Source organism: Somniosus microcephalus, chromosome 17 (assembly GCF_052327205.1).
Source record: "Somniosus microcephalus isolate GS21.2 chromosome 17, FLI_Smic_1.0, whole genome shotgun sequence".
Taxonomy (NCBI): domain Eukaryota; kingdom Metazoa; phylum Chordata; class Chondrichthyes; order Squaliformes; family Somniosidae; genus Somniosus; species Somniosus microcephalus.
This window is the reverse complement of record NC_141003.1, coordinates 54,689,515-54,708,395: the sequence shown is the minus strand read 5'-3', so window position 1 is coordinate 54,708,395 and position 18,881 is coordinate 54,689,515. Positions and strand designations below refer to the sequence as shown.

Below are 18,881 nucleotides of genomic sequence, written 5' to 3'. Positions count from 1 at the left end.
TTCACCAATCCTGGTACCATGTTATGTTCATTAATAACTAGTCGTTTTTATTAAGAACAGCTAGCTTTTGCTAGACACTTTATTGAGCACATGTGGACTAGGTACAGTATGTGTAGAGGCATCCATCTTGACTGCTGCCTTGTGGGTAGCCTAGTGCATCGTGGGTAGCCCACTCTTATACACATACAGCACCACCTAGTGTACCATTCCAGAATGACAGGTTACTGATCATTACAACCACCACCTCCAAGTTCCCTTCCAAGTCACACACCATCCTAACTTAGAAGTGTATCGCCAATCCTTCATCATCACTGGGTCAAAATCCTGGAACTCCCTCCCTAACAGCACTGTGGGAGTACCTTCACCACAGGACTGCAGCGGTTTGTGAAGGTGGCTCACCACCACCTTCTCAAGGGCAACTAGGGATGGGCAATAAATGCTGGCCTTGTCAGTGACGCCCACATCCCATTAAAAAAAAAAATGTTTTTAAAAAATCCTCCTGTCCACTACTTTAGTCACCTCTTCAAAAAATTCAGTCAGGTTTGTCAGGCATGACCTACCTTTCACAAATCCATGCTGGCTATCTCTGATCAGCTGAAAATTTTCAAGGCACTCAGCCACTCTATCCTTAATTATAGACTCTAGTAATTTCCCGACAACAGATGTTAGGCTAACTGGTCTATAATTCCCTGGTTTTCCTCTCGCGCCATTCTTAAATAGCGTAGTGACATGTGCAATTTTCCAATCTAAAGGGACGGTTCCTGAATTGAGAGAACTTTCAAAGATTATAGTTAGGTCATCTGCAATGTGTTCGCCTACTTCCCTTAAAACGTTGGGATGGAAACTATCTGACCCTGGGGATTTTTCACTCTTTTGTGCCATTATATTCATCATTATTGTTATTTTGCTTACGTTAATTTTATTGAGTCCCTGTCCCTGATTCAATATTAGTTTCCTTGTGATATCCAGCATGCTGTACTCTTCCTCTGCTGTCCTCTTCCTCTCTGCCACCTTGCCTCCTCTCTCCAACTCCTCTGCCCCTCTCTCAATCCTCATTTTTCCTGGTCTCCATTTGGCTCCAGTTATCTCCCCATACACTAACCCTGCTTGACCTGAACTCTGCACTTGGTCTTGACTCTCCCTATTCAACAGTGCAAGAGATCAACTAGTAGATATTAAATCATAACTTTGGAGCTTGTTATACAAAATCCAGGTGTGGGACTCACTAAACAGAAAGCAAATCTAAATCCTGAATGAACTTGAATTCTCATTCCTAGTTCTGACGAAAGGTCATCAACCTGAAACGTTAACCCTGTTTCTCTCTCTACAGACACTGCCTGACCTGCTGAGTATTTCCAGCATTTACTGTTTTTATCTCATTCCTAGTGTTTGATCTCAACAAATTAAGATTGAAATAAGACAGAAAATAAAGCCTATCTAAATGCTCACCTACAGAACTGAATATTACACTTACAGAAATATAACTTTCTCCTTTTTTCTAGTATTCCTTTCTGCCGAGTTCCTCCATCAATACCACTGCACTATTTAAGGTGGATGGTTTGGGTCTAATTTCCACAGCAGCTGCTTTGAATTTTGAAAATGGTGACACGGTAAGAGATAGATTATTATTACTGAATAATCAGAATATCTTCAGCACAGATACTTTATTCCAACCATTTTACAGACCTGCATCATAGATTTTGTTAATGGATTAAATCCTTAATTTTGTTCTTTCCCTTCAGCTTTTCTATGCCGTGGTATCTATTAATGACAGTGCAGCTGCAAGCCTTGCTTGCTCAGGCACGGTAACTATCACAGTTACTGATGTAAATGATGAAGTTCCAACCATCAGGTACGTTAACTATCATTCCAGTGTGGACGGAAAGATCCGTTCTCGCTTGCACTGGTGGTTCTTTGGTTTATTAAACAGGAATATTTATCACATTTTCAGCTCCTGTCCATCAAGTACATTAACCATGAATGAAGAAGTGGCTGCTGGGACAACACTAATAACTTTATCTGCCTCAGACGGTGATAACAATGAGATCCTGACTTTTAGCTTTGCAGTAGATGAACCTTCCTTCGAAATCCACCAATGTAAGAACACAATTAACTATTGCAAATCTTCCACGACATTGCTCATGGTGAAATCTTAAGTTTGTGATTTTTGTGCCTGTTATATTATGTTTGTGTCAAATCGCTGTTTTTGTTTTTGTGCCGCTTTCACATATGTTTCTTTGACCTGTGTTGTGTCTTTCTTTGTCCTGTGCTGTGTGTCTCTTTGTCCTGTGTTGTGTGTCTCTTTGTCCTGTGTTGTGTGTCTCTTTGTCCTGTGTTGTGTTTCTTTGTCCTGTGCTGTGTGTCTCTTTGTCCTGTGTTGTGTGTCTCTTTGTCCTGTGTTGTGTGTCTCTTTGTCCTGTGCTGTGTGTCTCTTTGTCCTGTGTTGTGTCTCTTTGTCCTGTGTTGTGTGTCTTTGTCCTGTGTTGTGTGTCTCTTTGTCCTGTGTTGTGTGTCTCTTTGTCCTGTGTTGTGTGTCTCTTTGTCCTGTGTTATGTGTCTCTTTGTCCTGTGTTGTGTGTCTCTTTGTCCTGTGTTGTGTGTTTCTTTGTCCTGTGTTGTGTGTCTCTTTGTCCTGTGCTGTGTGTCTCTGTCCTGTGCTGTGTGTTTCTTTGTCCTGCGTTGTGTGTGTCTTTGTCCTGCGTTGTGTGTCTCTTTGTCCTGTGGTGTGTGTCTTTGTCCTGTGTTGTGTGTCTCTTTGCTCTGAGGTTTGTTTGTGTGTTGATCTGTGGATGTGATGTTTCCTTACGTTAAATCTTGGGGGGAAAGTTCCGGTTGCTTTGCGCCTGTGCGCGGCGCCGCTAATGCTTCCCGCAAAATTCAGTGGGAGGTTAGCGACGGCGGTTGCTGGTAGCGGCCCGTGTCACTGCTCCTCTGGCGATGATGTCATTGCTGCGCGCAGCGCCCCGGCTGTAAACTTGGCTCCTGACCCCTGACCTACCGCCGGATGCTATGTCCAACAGGGTCAGGGAGGTGTTTTTGCGGCCGGGGCTGCTGAGCTTTGAGTGCCGGGCTCTTTTGCCGGCACTGCACTCCCCGGTGGTCCAGCAGGGCCTGGGTGTGCACTGCGCTAGGCCCCTCCCCTTTAATCAGGGGAGGGAGGCCTGCAGTACCGCGCCGCTACGTGCCGATGCTCGTGGCACTGCTGCACGTAGTGCCTTGATATTCAATGGGAGTATCCCAAGGAGGAGGGGTAGAGCTTCTAGTAGTGCCCCGCCTCCTGCTTGGGGCACTACCATTGAATTTTGGGCGTGGGGGTACTAACTTTTTCAGGCAAAGATATCGCCCCAAAGGGGGTGCGAGTCAATTTCTTCCCCCCCGCCACCAAGGAGTCTTACTACAATTATACAAGGCATTGGTGAGGCCACACCTGGAGTACTGTGTACAATTCTGGTCTCCTTACCCAAGGAAAGACATACTTGCCTTAGAGGAAGTGCAACAAAGGTTCACTAGACTGGTTCCTGGGATGAGGGGATTGCCCTATAAGGAGAGATTGAGTAGACTAGACCTATATTCCTTAGAGTTTAGAAGAATGAGAGGTGATCTAATTGAAACATGTAAACTTCGTAAAGGGCTTGACAGGGTTAATGCTGAGAAAATTATTCCCCTGGCTGAGGAATCTAGAACACAGGGTCACAGTCTCAGAATAAGGGGTTGGCCATTTAGAGCTGAGATGAGGAGAAATTTCTTCACTCAAAGAGTTCTGAATCTTTGGAATTCTCTACCCCAGAGAGCTGTGGATGCTCAGTCATTGAGTATATTGAAGAAAGAGGTCAATAAATTTTGGGGAATTAAGGGATATGGTGATAGTGCGGGAAGGTGGAGTTGAGGTAGAAGATCAGCCAGGCACGAAGTGCCGAATGGTCTAGTCCACCTCCTATTTCTTATGTTCTTAAAAGACTGGTGCATTCTTATTGAGCAACATTTCATTTGTCTGTCAGGGTAACATTATCCCCCACACCATCTGTCCATTGCTCCTCACTGCTCATAACTCATAGACTGGTGCTACCTGCAGTTCCAAAGAGTCATGTGATAATGTACAAGTACAATATTTTATTTACCTGAGCTTTGTTTGGTTGAAACACATGCCTCTTTTGTCTTTCAGCTGGAAACTCTGCAATAATTACCAATACATTCAAGCTGGACTATGACAATGTCTCTGTTGTCAGATTCTATACATTAAATATAGTTGTTACAGACCTGGGAGCTCATACAGCAATGTGTAACCTGAACGTATCATTGATTCCCATTAACGAAGGTCCTGTATGTGATGCTGAATTTGTAGCAGGGACAGGTGAAGATATTTAAATTATTAATCTTGAGCTGTAGTTGAACAGTGATTGCATTGAATTGGATTTTTCTCTGGTAACAAATTCTGCCTCCTCATCTGTTTGTTCTTCTTGCACCAATTACCCGATTAGAATGGATGTGAATCCATCCGTTGGTGGTGAGCTCATGTGGCAGCCATTTTTGCACAAAACACCAGCAGATAGAAGACAGCGGAAAATCTGCCCGGTTACAATAAGTCAGTCTCTGTGTGAATCCTCGTGCTGTGTTGATGTGTAGCTAGAATTGTGTCCTAATGAGGGCCGGAGTCCAGTCATGTCTAAGAGACAGGGGCCTTTAAATAAATGGTGCCAACATGTTTGGGTGAATTTACAGTCAAGTGCTTCCAGCAACGATCTGCACTCAAAGGGAGATCAAGTCAATGATAGGGCTGCAAGACTGTGTTACTGATTATCCAACCCCGTTCGGTTGTTTTGTGGGAATGTGGGACCAATAAATTTAATGGCCGCGTGTCGGTTTTCCAGGGCTCAGGAAAACCGGCAGCTAAAGGGAGGCGGAAGCTGCCAGATGAAGCAGGTAAGTTATTTTCCAGCATGGCTTGTGGGCCAGGAGGAGCAGGAGCTCTTCCCCTCGGCCCCTCAAGTAAACATTCTGCCGTAAACTCTCCCACCCGCGGCGATCTCTCCCTCCAGCCTCACTTCCACGCTCTGAGCTGCGCGCCCCACCCCCCCGCCCTCATTCACCCAACCTCCAATCTTCTCCAATTGCCAGGGCCTGTCCCCTGCCTCGGCCTTCTACCGCAGGCTTTCCCGACCGGCAGCCTTCAGAAATGATGCTCAGCTCTTCTCCCTCCCCAACCAAAACATGGTTTACCAAACAGATTCTCATGAAGGTGGTGGCACTTTAGCTCTCGAGAAGAAATAAAATTGGGCCAAATAACCTTTAGCCCTCAGTAGTCACGACCGTTACAATACATTTGCTTTTTACATTAGGATTAATGTCACTGCTAATGTGAAAATGTCTACTCAAGCCCACTTAATCATTAGTATGTCTGAAATATAAACTAATTTACTGCCATTAACACCATCATTTATATATTGATATAATATAATTTACATTAAACACATTTCTTTTGTCCAGGAACTTCTGTCACTATTCCAGAGACCAGTGCTATCGGTGCCTCTGTCTATAAGATTACTGCATCTGATCCTGATGGAAATACTTTACATGTAAGTCTTTTCTAATGATAGATTGTTTCTGCTCTCAATTAAGTTTAAGACATGCAATAGAGGTTCTAACCTCAGTTGAACCATTTTAGTCCTTGTGGCAATGGTACACCCATGATGGTCTGAAGTAGGGAATTCCAGAATATTGAGAGATCAGAGGTGAAACACTCATCAGAGAAGATCCAGCCTCTTTCCTGCTCATAGCCATAGTGTTAATGTGGTTACATCAATTAAACTCTAGTTAATGGAGCTTGCCAACATGTTGATGGTGGGGGCTTGGAAATCAGGGGAGGTGATTACGCCATCTCTTGTTGGAGATGGCCACTGTCTATATTGCATCTTGACCGAACAGTAATGAATAGAGGAGACGGAATGTACCTTTTACTATTTACTGAGTAAATGGGTGGACATTATAGCACATTGTCTGCATGGCAGAACCAGAAATTGAAAGTGAAAGACAAAGTAAAACCGAGCCCCCCAGCACCCCCTTCAGGTAACACCCGGGAACTGGGACAAACTTAATTGAAGCAAAACTCAAAACACAACACTGCTTTCCCCCAGATAAAACCCCTTAGTCCTCCAGGCGTCTGGGACGGAATCTAACCCGACTTGAGCGCCGCTGGACAGGCATAGTCGGGGTGCCACTGCTAGCCGCAGGAAAACCTTCCTCCGTGGCTGATGACTCTGTGACACCTTCTGTCGATGTGGCTTCCATCGTTGTTGCAGGAAGCAGGCTGTCACTGCCTGGTTTGCCAGTCCCCCACCGATATCCTCACCAGTGCCTCTTTTGTGGTTTGTACCATCCTCTCTGCCTGCCCGTTAGAGGAGGGGTGATAGGGTGCTGTGGTCACGTGGCGGATCCAGTTTCTGCCTGCAAAAGCCTTGAACTCCTCTGACATGAAGGCTGCTCCATTGTCCGAAACCAGCACGTCGGGGACCCCATGTGTGGCAAACAGCAAACGCAACGCGTTGATCACTGCACTGGATGTCATGGAGCTCATGATAGCCACCTCCAGCCATTTCGAATGAGAATCCACCACTATCAAAAAGATCTTCCCCTGAAATGGCCCTGCAAAGTCAATGTGGAGTCTTGACCATTTACGAGTGGTCCACTCCCAGGGGTGAAGGGGAGCCTTGGATGGGTTATGACGAGTCAGCTGACCTGTCTCACAGCTCTTTACCACCTCCTCCACGTCTCGGTCCAACCCCGGCCACCAGACGTAGCTTCTCGCCAACGCCTTCATGTGCACGGCTCTAAGATTGTGGCTTTGCCCTTGAGAAAACAACTGTAGAAGTTTAACAGTCCGAGGAATGCCTGCAGTTCGGTCTTGTTCTTGGGGGTGGGAGCGCTCCTGATAGCCTCCACCTTCTCCGTAGTTGGATGCACACCGTCTTTGTCCACTCGGAATCCCAAGAACTCCACCCCATTGGCAGCGAACACACATTTCTCCTTCTGAAGGCGTAGTCCTACCTCAGCCAGCCGGCGTAGTACTTCCTGCAGCCGCTCATCATGGGCTTCCTGTGTCTTGCCTGTAATCAGTATGTCATCCAAGTAAGGCTGAACTCCCAGAACACCAGCCAACAGGGTGTCCATGAACCTCTGAATGATTGCCACAGCCGTAGACACCCCAAACTGCAGCCTTGTGGCTCGGAAAAGTCCTCTGTGGGTGTTGATTGTCAACAGCTCGGCTGACTCTTCATCCAGGACCAGTTGTTGGTATGCTTGCTTGAGATCCAGCTTGGTGAACAGAGTGCCTCCAGCCAGTGTTGAAAACAGCTCTGTAACTGTTGGTAAGGGATACACATCTGATAACACAGCAGTATTAACCGTACATCTGTAATCTCCACAGATGCGCAGGCCCCCATCCTTCTTTGCAATGGGCATGATAGGGGTGGCCCACGGGAGTTCTTCACTGGCAAGAGAACCCCTTGGTTCACCAGCTTATCCAGGGCCTCATCCACCTTCTTGCGCAACGCAAAAGGAACTGGTCACGCCTTGAAGAACTTAGGCGCTACCCCTGGGTCCACTTCGATTGAGACTGGCGGTCCCCGACAGGCCCCGAACTCACCAAAAACCTCTTCATAGTTCTCCAACATAGGCATTATGGGCTGTCGCTGTACCGTGTGTACTCCTGTCACTTCAATACCGAGGGGCTCAAACCAATCTCTGCCCAGCAGGCTTGTGCCCTGCCCCACCACCACATAAAGTGGAAGTGTGTCCTTGACTGCCTGATACTTAACTTCCACATGAATCATACCCAGCACCTGGAGTTGAGCTTGGGACCACTGCCGTAGCACGCCACTGACCTGAGCCATCGCCGGGGGTTCACTTGGCCACAGCCTATTGTAAGTCTCTTCACTTATCAACGAACACGCTGAGCCTGAATCCACCTCCATGCAGAGTGGTGCCCCATTCATGATCACATTTGCCGTGTATCCCCACCGTCTGTGGGGTAGCTGCTCAGCTTCCGTGGTATACACTGTGTACTCATCGTTGTCCTCCAGTGTCAGGGTGTGTGTCTGCGATGCTTGTGTTGGCTCTGCTGCAGCAGCCTGAGCTTTCTTCATGCAGACACGAGCTGTGTGTCCTCTTTTCTTACAGAAATGACATACCGCTGACACAAATTTGCATGTAGTGGAACCATGGAGAGCCCCACAGCGGAAACATTTTCTTCCTGTCTCTTTAGTTGCCTCCATGTCTCTCGCAGCAGCAGCTGCGTGTGTGGTCTTGTGCACCTCCTCGGCGGCCTGAGATGGTGCTGCCTCTGTACGGAGCATACGTGTGTTCATTGATGCAGCCTCTGCTGCTAAAGCCTTCTCCTCGGCCAATCAGAACATCAGGGTCTTCTCCGCTAACAGCTGTCTCTGCAATGCCGAGTCCAGCACTCCACACACAATCCGATCATGGAGCATATTATCTAAATGGTCACCAAAATTACAATGTAATGAGCGTTTCCTCAACTCAGCAATGTAACTTGAAATAGATTGTCCAGGCTGTTGTTTACAATTGTGAAAATGGAAACGCTGCACAATCTCTGAGGGTTTTGGGTTAAAATGTTTCTGCAGCTTCTCTATCAAATCAGCATAATCCACCTCACTAGGTTTACGAGGAGCCACCAATGAACGCAGGACGGAGTAAGTAGCAGCTCCACATACACTTAGCAACACTGAGCGCTTCTCTTCTTTGTCAATATTATTGGCCTCAAAGAAACACCCCAGTCTTTCTGCGTATTCCTCCCATGAACTGTCCTTATCCCCAGAGAACTCTTCAATACGTCCCAAGGTCATCATAGTTTTAATGTGCACTGTCCCTTTAAGATCCACGGACTTTTTTCTGTTTTTTAAAAATTCTTTTTCTCCGGCCAGAGTTACGGTAGCTACACTCATGGTAGTTGCCTGGCCCGCACAATACTCTGTCCGCCGTCTACGTCGCAGCTAGCCAACTATCAAAATGCCGTTGATGTTGCTAGCTGAGTGGCCCACTCGTCGCAATTTCCAATATCACGGCTGTAGGTTCACATGTCTATCTCCGTCCTTCTAGAGAGTTCAACAGCCGCCTTGTCACCAGTATTGCATCTTGACCAAACAGTAATGAATAGAGGAGATGGAATGTACCTTTTACTATTTACTGAGTAAATGGGTGGACATTACAGCACATTGTCTGCATGGCAGAACCCAAAACTGAAAGTGAAAGACAAAGTAAAACCGAGCCCCCCAGCACCCCCTTCAGGTAACACCCGGGAACTGGGACAAACTTAATTGAAGCAAAACTCAAAACACAACAGTCTATTCCCTCCTCACCCTAGATTTCCTCCTTTCCTCTCTCCTGTTCCCCTTTCTGTCCCCATCCATATTTTTGCATTCCACTTGCTTCACCTTCCTCACTCTCCTTTTCTTCCTCTCCTGTTCCCAGCTTAATCTCCATCTCCTGCCTTCATTCTCCTTCTCTCATACCCCAATGCCCTCCTCATTACCTCATAGCTCCCTCTCCTCCATACCTCCTGTATCCCCATTCTCCTCCCCAGCCACCTCTATCCTTCCCCGTTCCTCTCCACTACTCACTCCTCTGTTCTTCCTGGACTCCATTTGGATCCCGTTATCTCCCCATACACTAGCTCTGCTTGACCTGAACTCTGCACTTGGTCTTGACTCTCCCTATTCAACAGCGCAAGAGATCAAATCGTAGATATTAAATCTTAACTTCGGACTTTGTTATACAAGATCCAGTTATGTGAGTCACTAACAAGAAAGCAAATCTGAATTCTGAATGAACCTGAATTCTCATTCCTAGTGTTTGACCTCAACAAATTAAGATTGAAATAAGATAGAAAATAAAGCCTACCTAAATGCTCACATACAGAACTGAATATTACACTTACAGAAATATAACTTTTTCATTTTTTCAAGTATTCCTTTCTGCCGAGTTCCTCCATCAATACCACTGCACTATTTAAGGTGGATGATTTCGGTCTAATTTCCACAGCAGCTGCTTTGAATTTTGAAAATGGTGACACGGTAAGAGATAAATTATTATTACTGAATAATCAATATCTTCAGCACAGATACTTTATTCCAACCATTTTACAGACCTGCATCATAGATTTTGTTAATGGATTAAATCCTTAATTTTGTTCTTTCCCTTCAGCTTTTCTATGCTGTGGTATCTATTAATGACAGTGCAGCTGTAAGCCTTGCTTGCTCAGGTACGGTAACTATCACAGTTACTGATGTAAATGATGAAGTTCCAACCATCAGGTACGCTAACTATCATTCCAATGTTGACGGAAAGATCAGTTCTCACTTGCACTGGTGGTTCTTTGGTTTATTAAACAGGAATATTTATCACATTTTCAGCTCCTGTCCATCAAGTACATTAACCATGAATGAAGAAGTGGCTGCTGGGACAACACTAATAACTTTATCTGCCTCAGACGGTGATAACAATGAGACCCTGACTTTTAGCTTTGCAGTAGATGAACCTTCCTTCAAAATTAACCAATGTAGGAACACAATTAACTATTGCTAATCTCCCACGATGTTGCTCCTAGTGAAATCTTAAGTTTGTGATTTTTGTGCCTGTTATAATTTATGTTTGTGACAAGTTTCTGTCTCTTTGTCCTGTGCTGTGTCTTTCTTTGCCCTGTGCTGTGTGTCTCTTTGCTCTGATGTTTCTTTCTGTGTGTTGATCTATGGATGTGATGTTTCCTTATGTTAAAACTTGGTGTTTGTATATGTGCTTAATCTCTCTTTATGTTTATCATGATATGTCTGCTCTGTGCATGTGGTTCTATCTCTCTCTGTGATCTGTGCTTATTGGTGTGATCTCTTTTGTTAATTCAGTGCTCTGTAACTATGGATAAGTGTGGAATGGTTCTGAGTTTTCCCTGTTTTTGATTTATATTTGAGTTTTTTTGCACCGATTTGTCTTTATGGTATTTTTCATTTGTGGTAAAGTGTATATGTATAATATCATGTAGTTATTTGTGTGTCACTGTTTTGTAGTTTGGTGTATTGGTTTGTTATCTTATGCTTTAATATGAGTCAGAGGGGACCACATTAAGTATAATGGGTTACACGTCGCACAACACAGTCCTCATCAGGAGGTTCCACTGAGAAACATATCCAGGCCATAGTGAGGAATATGGAGAAATTTCAACATATTGCTCTGGGAGACAGATGTGTTCACCTTGACAAGAGAGATTGGTGCATTCTTATTGAGCAACATTTTATTTCTCTTTCAAGGTAACCTTTATCTCCCACACCATCTGTCCATTGTTCCTCACTGCTCATACCTCGTAGACCGGTGCTACCCGCAGTTCCAAACTGTCATGTGATAATGTACAAAAACAATATATTTACCTGAGATTTGTTTGGTTGAAACACATGCCTCTTCTGTCTTTCAGTTGGAAACTCTGCAATAATTACCAATACATTCAAGCTGGACTATGACAATGTCTCGGTTGTCAGATTCTATACATTAAATCTAGTTGTTACAGACCTGGGAGCTCATACAGCAACGTGTAACCTGAACGTATCATTGATTCCCATTAACGAAGGTCCTATATGTGATGTTGCATTTGAAGCAGGGACAGGTGAAGTTACTTAAATTATTAATCTTGACCTGTAGTTGAACAGTGATTGTATTGATTTGGATTTTGTTCTGGTAACAAATTCTGCCTCCTCATCTGTTTGTTCTTCTTGCAGCAATTACCCGATTAGAATGGATGTGAATCCATCCATTGGTGGTGAGCTCATGTGGCAGCCATTTTTGCACAAAAGACCAGCAGATAGAAGATAGTGGAAAATCTGCCCGGTTACAATAAGTGCAGTCTCTGTGTGAATCCTCGTGCTGTGTTGATGTGTAGCTAGAATTGTGTCCTAATGAGGGCCGGAGTCCAGTCATGTCTAAAAGACAGGAGCCTTTAAATAAATGGTGCCAACACATTTGGGTCAATTTACCAGTCGAGTGCTTCCAGCAACGATCTGCACTCAAAGGGAGCTCAAGTCAATGATAGGGCTGCAAGACTGTGGTACCGATTATCCAACCCCGTTCAGTTGTTTTGTGAAAATGTGGGGCCAAAAAAAGTATCCTGTTAAGCCACCTGTTCGTTGCATTATATTTTTAAACTTCAAATTTGGGAAACGAATAAGAATTCTGATTCACCAATACCGATTACTCTATTTGATCCTACTGCTGGCAACTCACTTCTATTCATGTAATCAAAAGGAGTGTCAGTATAACTGGCAGTAGCCATTACCACCAGGTGCAAACTGCTCAAAGTCAGGCAGCAATCTTACCAACTAAACCAAAATCCAGGCCTAGGGCTGTTGAAATCTAAAATCTAAGGTGATGTTTTGCCTCATTAACATGACGAGAAGAAAAACTTTGCACATGAATTAACTACTCAAGTACAGAAAACCTACTTGCAGTTAAAATTGCACATTGTAGATATTATTTGATGTGAATTGAAACAATACAGTCTGACACTGATTCACTGTTAGTGTGGTTCTGACTGGTAAAAGTATGTAATAGTTTAGTGAAGAGTGATTGTCTATTCTTCCCCACTGCTGATTGCAAGAACTTTAATTATATAATAGAAATTAATGTTGTGATATTCGTGCTCAAAGGAAATTACTCTGCCTGCTATTTTAACAGAGACATTTACCTGTTCACAGTATTAACAGCTATAATTGAAGAATAAAGGAGTTTGTTTTATTAGCCAAGATCTGCAGCCCTGTACTGATAATCAATACTGCAGAAAACGGCAGATCCTATATTATTTTTTAATTACTGAAAATATTTGGGGAAAAAATAGACAGTGGTAGTTATACAGCCCCTCCTTGATGCAATGCTATTCTCCTGGGCCAAGGAGAAAGAACGCTGTATGGAGTTGCATGACGTATGCTGGGTCAGCCCGTGATCTCCCGAATGCTGATTCTCTCCCAGCCCTGGGCTGCTGCAGCTTCCCTGGCCTGCACCAGTGTCTGCAGCGACAAACCTCAGTGCTCCAAACCCCCAGCCACGCCACAGAGCTGAAGCAGCTCGAGGTCAGTATATCATCGAAGCCAAGAAACCTTGGAACAGTCTATACAACCCTGACAAATGGGAGATATGGCCACCAAGACTCCCCATTTAAACCCACAGGTGCACTGCCAAACGTGGCCCTCCTGTTGCATCCAGCCACTGCATCATGGCATCATGTACTGATAAAAAGGGCCCTCGCTCAGAACCCTGATACCTGTATCACTGCTCCAACATGCAGCATGAAGGGTTTAGATAGAGTAAATAAAGAGAAACTCTTTCCAATGGCTGAAGGGTCGATAACCAGAGGGCACAAATTTAAGATGATTGGCAAAAGAACCAGAGGCGACATGAGGAAAAACTTTCTTATGCAACAAGTGGTCAGGATTTGGAATGCACTGCCTGATAGGATGGTGGATACAGATTCAATAGTCTCCAAAAGGGGAATTGGATAAATACTTGAAGAAGAAAAAATTGCTGGGCTATGGGGAAAGAGCGGGGGAGTGGGACTAACTGGATTGCTCTTCGAAAGAGCCGACGCAGACTCGATGGGCTATGCTATTCTATGATTCTATCACTCCAAGTTGATTAAAAACCTAGGGCTAAAAATTGAGTAGCACCCCAATTGAGGCGCTAACTTCGCCGGGGCGCTCAAAGTAGCGCCCTGGAAAAATTAGCATACCCGTGCTGGAAATTGAATGGTTGCGCCCCAAGAGGGAGGCGGGGCGCTTCCCCTTGGGGCGCTGCGAGTGAATATCATGGCGCTACGTGCCGCAGCGCCACACGCTGTGGCACGTCGCACCGCGGTATTGCAGGCCTTCCTCCCCTTCTTAAACGGGGGGGGCCTTGTGCAGCGCGACCTGGGGCCCAGCTGGGCCCCCGGGGATAGGGAGTGCAGGCAAAAAAGCCCGGCACCCAAGAGAAGTGCCAGGCTCTTGGAGCGCAGCCGGCACTCCGCGGGGGGATGGTTCAGGAGGCCGGGGATGGGAGCGCAGGCAGGTGCTGGCAGGTGGCCAGCAACAAAAATGGCTGCCCCGCACCTCCCCTTTAAATTGCGCCTCCCCAACCGCAGGTACGCCCCCCTGACCCTGTCGGACATAGCGTCCGGCGGTAAATCAGGGGGCGCTCCTGAAGATCGTGAGCGGGGCGCTGCGCACACCAATGACGTCATCGCCAGCAGCGCAGCGCCGCAGGGCGCTACCGGTTAGCACCACCACTAACCTCCCGCTGAATTTTGCGGGAGGCGTGGGCAGTGCCGCGCCCGGGCGCTAGTTGGTTTGCGCCCCACTTAGCGCCCTCTTAAGGCGCTAACGGGTGGCGCTACCAACTGAATTTTTCCCCCCTAGAGTGATTAATACAAACGTTGACACGTGGGCAGTGGGGACAAACGGCTGAAATTCTTCAATCAGGTCAGACATGGACCAGCAAAAGGGACTTTCTCGCTTCTCTTATGTCACTGCTTTAGAGCCAAGCAAAATTAGCATTGTATCTGAAATGACGCTCTAAAATAGCCCATTATATTGAGGGGCAGCTGAAATTTTTTATATGTACAAATATCTTAAGACTGAGCATTCTCCTCCTCTTGTTTGTTCTTCAATTATAGTATCTGTGGACATTAATGAGACTCACGATGTTCTAACAGCCATCTACAAAGTTCCTGCAACAGATCCAGATTTTGAGGACTCTTTGACAGTAAGCTTCTTTTGCCATAATATTTGCTTTATTAATTGTATACAAATTAATTTCATTTTTATATAGCTGAAAATAGTAACCTGTATCAATAGGATAGTGACTGAGCCACAAAATAAAACCATTGACCAGACATTTTAAGGTTTTGGAAGCAATTTTGGAATTCTCTTTAGCATTCTCTACCCCAGAGGGCTGTGGAGGCTCAGTCATTGAGTATATTCAAGACGGAGGTCGATAAATTTTTGGATACTAAGGGAAACAAGGAATATGGGGATAGGGCGGGAGTTGAGGTAGAAGATCAACCATGATCTTATTGAATAGCAGAGCAGGCTGGAAGGGCCGAATGGCCTACTCCTGCTCCTATTTCACATGTTCTTATTTGTGCTTTAGATTGAACCATATGTTGCGATTAATGAAGGCTGAAAATCCATAACATAAAGAGAACCAAAGGAGTATCATTAACTTAACCTTGGCATCTCCTCTCATGGATAAATATGCTGCCTGTATGTTAATGAACCATACACAACAGAAACGTCTCCAATTCAAGGCCCAGAATTTGGGGTGTGTGGGGGGAGGCGGGTGGGCGGGGGGGGAGGGTGTATCCGAGGTAGGCGGGAAACCTGGGAGGTCGGGCTTCCCGCAGTCCCTGCCGACCTTACCGGCAAGGCCTAATTTGAATGCGAGGCCTCGGATTCCTGCCCGCAGCCAACCAGCTTGAGAGGCTGGCTGTCTGTGGGCGGGTAGGCCTCAGTTGCGAGGGGTCGGTCCATGGGAAGAAACGTGGGAAGGGGGTCGAGGATCAGGGGAGGGGTTCGGGGATCGGGGGGGGGGGGAGTAGGATAGGCCTGGGAAGGTGATTGGAGGCCTCCTGGGGGGTCTCCGATCGCGGGGGGTGGGTTTGGTCAGGAAGGAAGTATAAATCCACTTACCTCCTGGATGCAGCAGTACCCGCCTCTGTTTAACTGCCGGGTTTCACGAATTGTGAGAAACCCATCCACAGGCAGTTAAACACAAAATGGAGGGGAAAATAGAGGTTTTCAGCCTCATTGCAATATTTAAATTGAGGTAACGCCCCCTGGGAACGGGTTGGCTGCCCGCACCCACCACCCGCCTCCGGGGAAACCGGAAGTGGACGGTTTGAAGGTTAGACCAGGTCGGGAGTCACATTTTTAGCAATTTAACTGACCCCACACTCCAAACCCACCCTTTCTTTGAGGGATAATTCCGGCCAATATCTGGTCTGTATTCAGGCAGGACAAAGGTAGGAGCAATACAACTGGTTTCATTGACCCTAGCTTAGAAGGAGTTAAAAAAAAATCAGCCAGGGTTGGTTGCTCATTATCTAAAGGCCCTTGTGGAAAGTATGGGGGTAATTGTGACTCTTGGCGATAGTGCAAAATGTGCAATATCAGACTGGCTGCTTGTTATACACCTCTGAAATGAAATTGTTTTACACTATTGCCCAAAGTTAAAATGACCCCTATGATGTGTGTGGATGTTGGCTGAGTGCAAGATCAGGCTTCATTGTGAGTGTTAATACTCACATTTCGGCTCACACATGAAGAATGGATGCTTGGGTGAGTTACAAGGGGCTGCTGGCACCCAAATAGGAGCTACTGCCTTTAGGAGACAAGGCGAGAAATTGGGTGTGAGAAGTGGATGGGACTTTTACATCCAATCGCAGTAATGGCCTTGTGAAGTTTACATGAAAACAATTAATGCTCTCCTTACCTTTTATTTTCAGTTTGATATCATATCCCAGGTATCTGGTCCAGTTACAGGAGGACATTGCTTCAGTATTAATTCAGCAACTGGAATTGTCTACCGAAATTCTTCAACATCACCCGATTATGATTCTGGATATCATGTAAATCTCTATCACAGTTTATGCTATTAGAATAAATTAGGGGTGAAAATCAGCCAGTGTGTCTCGATGATACTCTAAACTCTGAACGCAGGTTCAAAAGGGACTTGGGTATAGGTGGGTCTAAATCACTATCTAATCCACAAAATGACCTAAACTATGGTACCCAATCATATCTAGTTAGAGCGCCGGTTTCTTTTTAATAATTAAGGAAGGAATTGAGTAATGCTGTGCAAGCTGAACACCTGGCTAGTTTCATGAGGAAAAAGATTGCGGTTTAGAACTGGTTTATAGAATTTTTCTTTTCAATATTTTCTCATAAATGGATGCATTGCAGCAGCACTGAGCTGAGTTATGTGCTTTTGCTTCTCAATGTATTGATTCATTTATATTACAAATCAGGAATTCTGTGCACATTGAGGCCAGTAGTGAACAAGCACTGGATTAAAGAGAAAATAGGGCTTTCGGGAAAGCATTGATGGACTGGTTGATGAGGAGCACATCACCACAAGCACAATACAATCAACAGTAAAGATGGCCCGGATTTTACAGCCAGGAGTGAAGGAACGGCGCGCCGTTCATCGCGCTTACAGTTGCCCACAAACTTTTCGTGGGCTTTTGAGCGTCAATGCAGTTACTAGAGATCCTTTTCAGCACGGCATCCTGTACAGGAGATCTGTGGCATTTGAGAGCAGGAAAAGCAACAGTGTCTCTCTTCAACCAATCAGATTGAAGAATCCTCACTGAGACACACAGGCTCCAATAGTTACTGGGGTGGGTTTTGTTAGTGGGGGGCGGGGGAGCAGGAGTTCCCGCACACTGTGCCGTTTTAATGTCACAAAGTGCATCTTTTTTCCCCCAGCAGGTTCCCCACCTGGAAGCCAGCCTGATTGACAGGCTTGGCTCCCTGTCAGACCGGGAACGCCACGGAGGAGGCCGCTGCCCAGGAGCAGGTGGGGAGCATGCAGCTGGATTAGTGGGAGCGTTGGGGGGTGGGGGTTTGACTGGTCCCAGGGGTGTGTGGGGAGTGGTTCCAATCTTCGATCCTGGGGGATTCGATCTCTGATCCTGGGGGGTCCAATCTCCGATCCCGGGGAGGGGGGTCCAATCTCCGATCCCGGGGAGGGGGGTCTAATCGATCCCGGGGAGGAGTGTCTAATCGATCCCGGGGGGGGGGTCTAATCTCCGATCCCGGGGAGGGGGGGTCTAATCTCCGATCCCGGGGAGGGGGTGTCTAATCTCCAATCCCGGGGAGGGGGCTCCAATCTCAGATCCCGGGGAGGGGGCGTCTAATCTCCGACACCTGGGAGGGGGGGTCTAATCTCCGATCCCGGGGAGGGGGGGTCTAATCTCCGATCCAGGGGAGGGGGCTCCAATCTCCGATCCCGGGGAGGGGGGGCCCAATCTCTGATCCCGGGGAGGGGGCGCTCCAATCTCCGATTCCGGGGAGGGGGGTCCAATCTTCGATCCCGAGGAGGGGGCTCCAATCTCCGATCCCGGGGAGGGGGCTCCAATCTCCGATCCCGGGAAGGGGGCTCCAATCTCCGATCCCGGGGAGGGGGCTCCAATCTCCGATCCCGGGGATGGGGGAGGGCCCAATCTCCGATCCTGGGGAGGGAGCTCTAATCTCCGATCCCGGGGAGGGGGCTCCAATCTCCGATCCTGGGGAGGGGGGTCCAATCTCCGATCCCGGGGATGGGGGAGGGCCCAATCTCCGATCCTGGGGAGGGAGCTCTAATCTCCGATCCCGGGGAGGGGGCTCCAATCTCCGATCCCGGGAAGGGGGCTCCAATCTCCGATCCCGGGGAGGGGGCTCCAATCTCCGATCCCGGGGATGGGGGAGGGCCCAATCTCTGATCCTGGGGAGGGAGCTCTAATCTCCGATCCCGGGGAGGGGGCTCCAATCTCCGATCCCGGGGAGGGGGCTCCAATCTCTGATCCCGGGGATGGGGCTCCAATCTCCGATCCCGGGGAGGGGGCTCCAATCTCCGATCCCGGGGATGGGGCTCCAATCTCCGATCCCGGGGATGGGGCTCCAATCTCCGATCCCGGGGAGGGGGCTCCAATCTCCGATCCCGGGGATGGGGGAGGGCCCAATCTCCGATCCCGGGGAGGGAGCTCTAATCTCCGATCCCGGGGAGGGGGCTCCAATCTCCGATCCCGGGGAGGGGGGGCTCCAGTCTCTGATCCCAGGGATGGGGCTCCAATCTCTGATCCCGGGGATGGGGCTCCAATC

General features: G+C 47.1%; 1 protein-coding gene across 1 annotated transcript in view; it reads left to right on the top strand.

Annotated features, from left to right (window-relative positions):
* Nucleotides 1–18,881, top strand: part of LOC147105726 (protocadherin Fat 4-like) — a 159,418-nt gene that overhangs the window by 61,233 nt on the left and 79,304 nt on the right. The window contains exons 25-35 of the mRNA XM_086010940.1: nt 1,503–1,610; nt 1,743–1,852; nt 1,952–2,097; nt 4,163–4,351; nt 5,485–5,573; nt 9,978–10,085; nt 10,216–10,325; nt 10,425–10,570; nt 11,474–11,662; nt 14,696–14,784; nt 16,526–16,648. Coding sequence (XP_085867066.1) covers nt 1,503–1,610; nt 1,743–1,852; nt 1,952–2,097; nt 4,163–4,351; nt 5,485–5,573; nt 9,978–10,085; nt 10,216–10,325; nt 10,425–10,570; nt 11,474–11,662; nt 14,696–14,784; nt 16,526–16,648 — 1,407 coding nt within the window. The remainder of the gene's footprint in view (nt 1–1,502; nt 1,611–1,742; nt 1,853–1,951; nt 2,098–4,162; nt 4,352–5,484; nt 5,574–9,977; nt 10,086–10,215; nt 10,326–10,424; nt 10,571–11,473; nt 11,663–14,695; nt 14,785–16,525; nt 16,649–18,881) is intronic.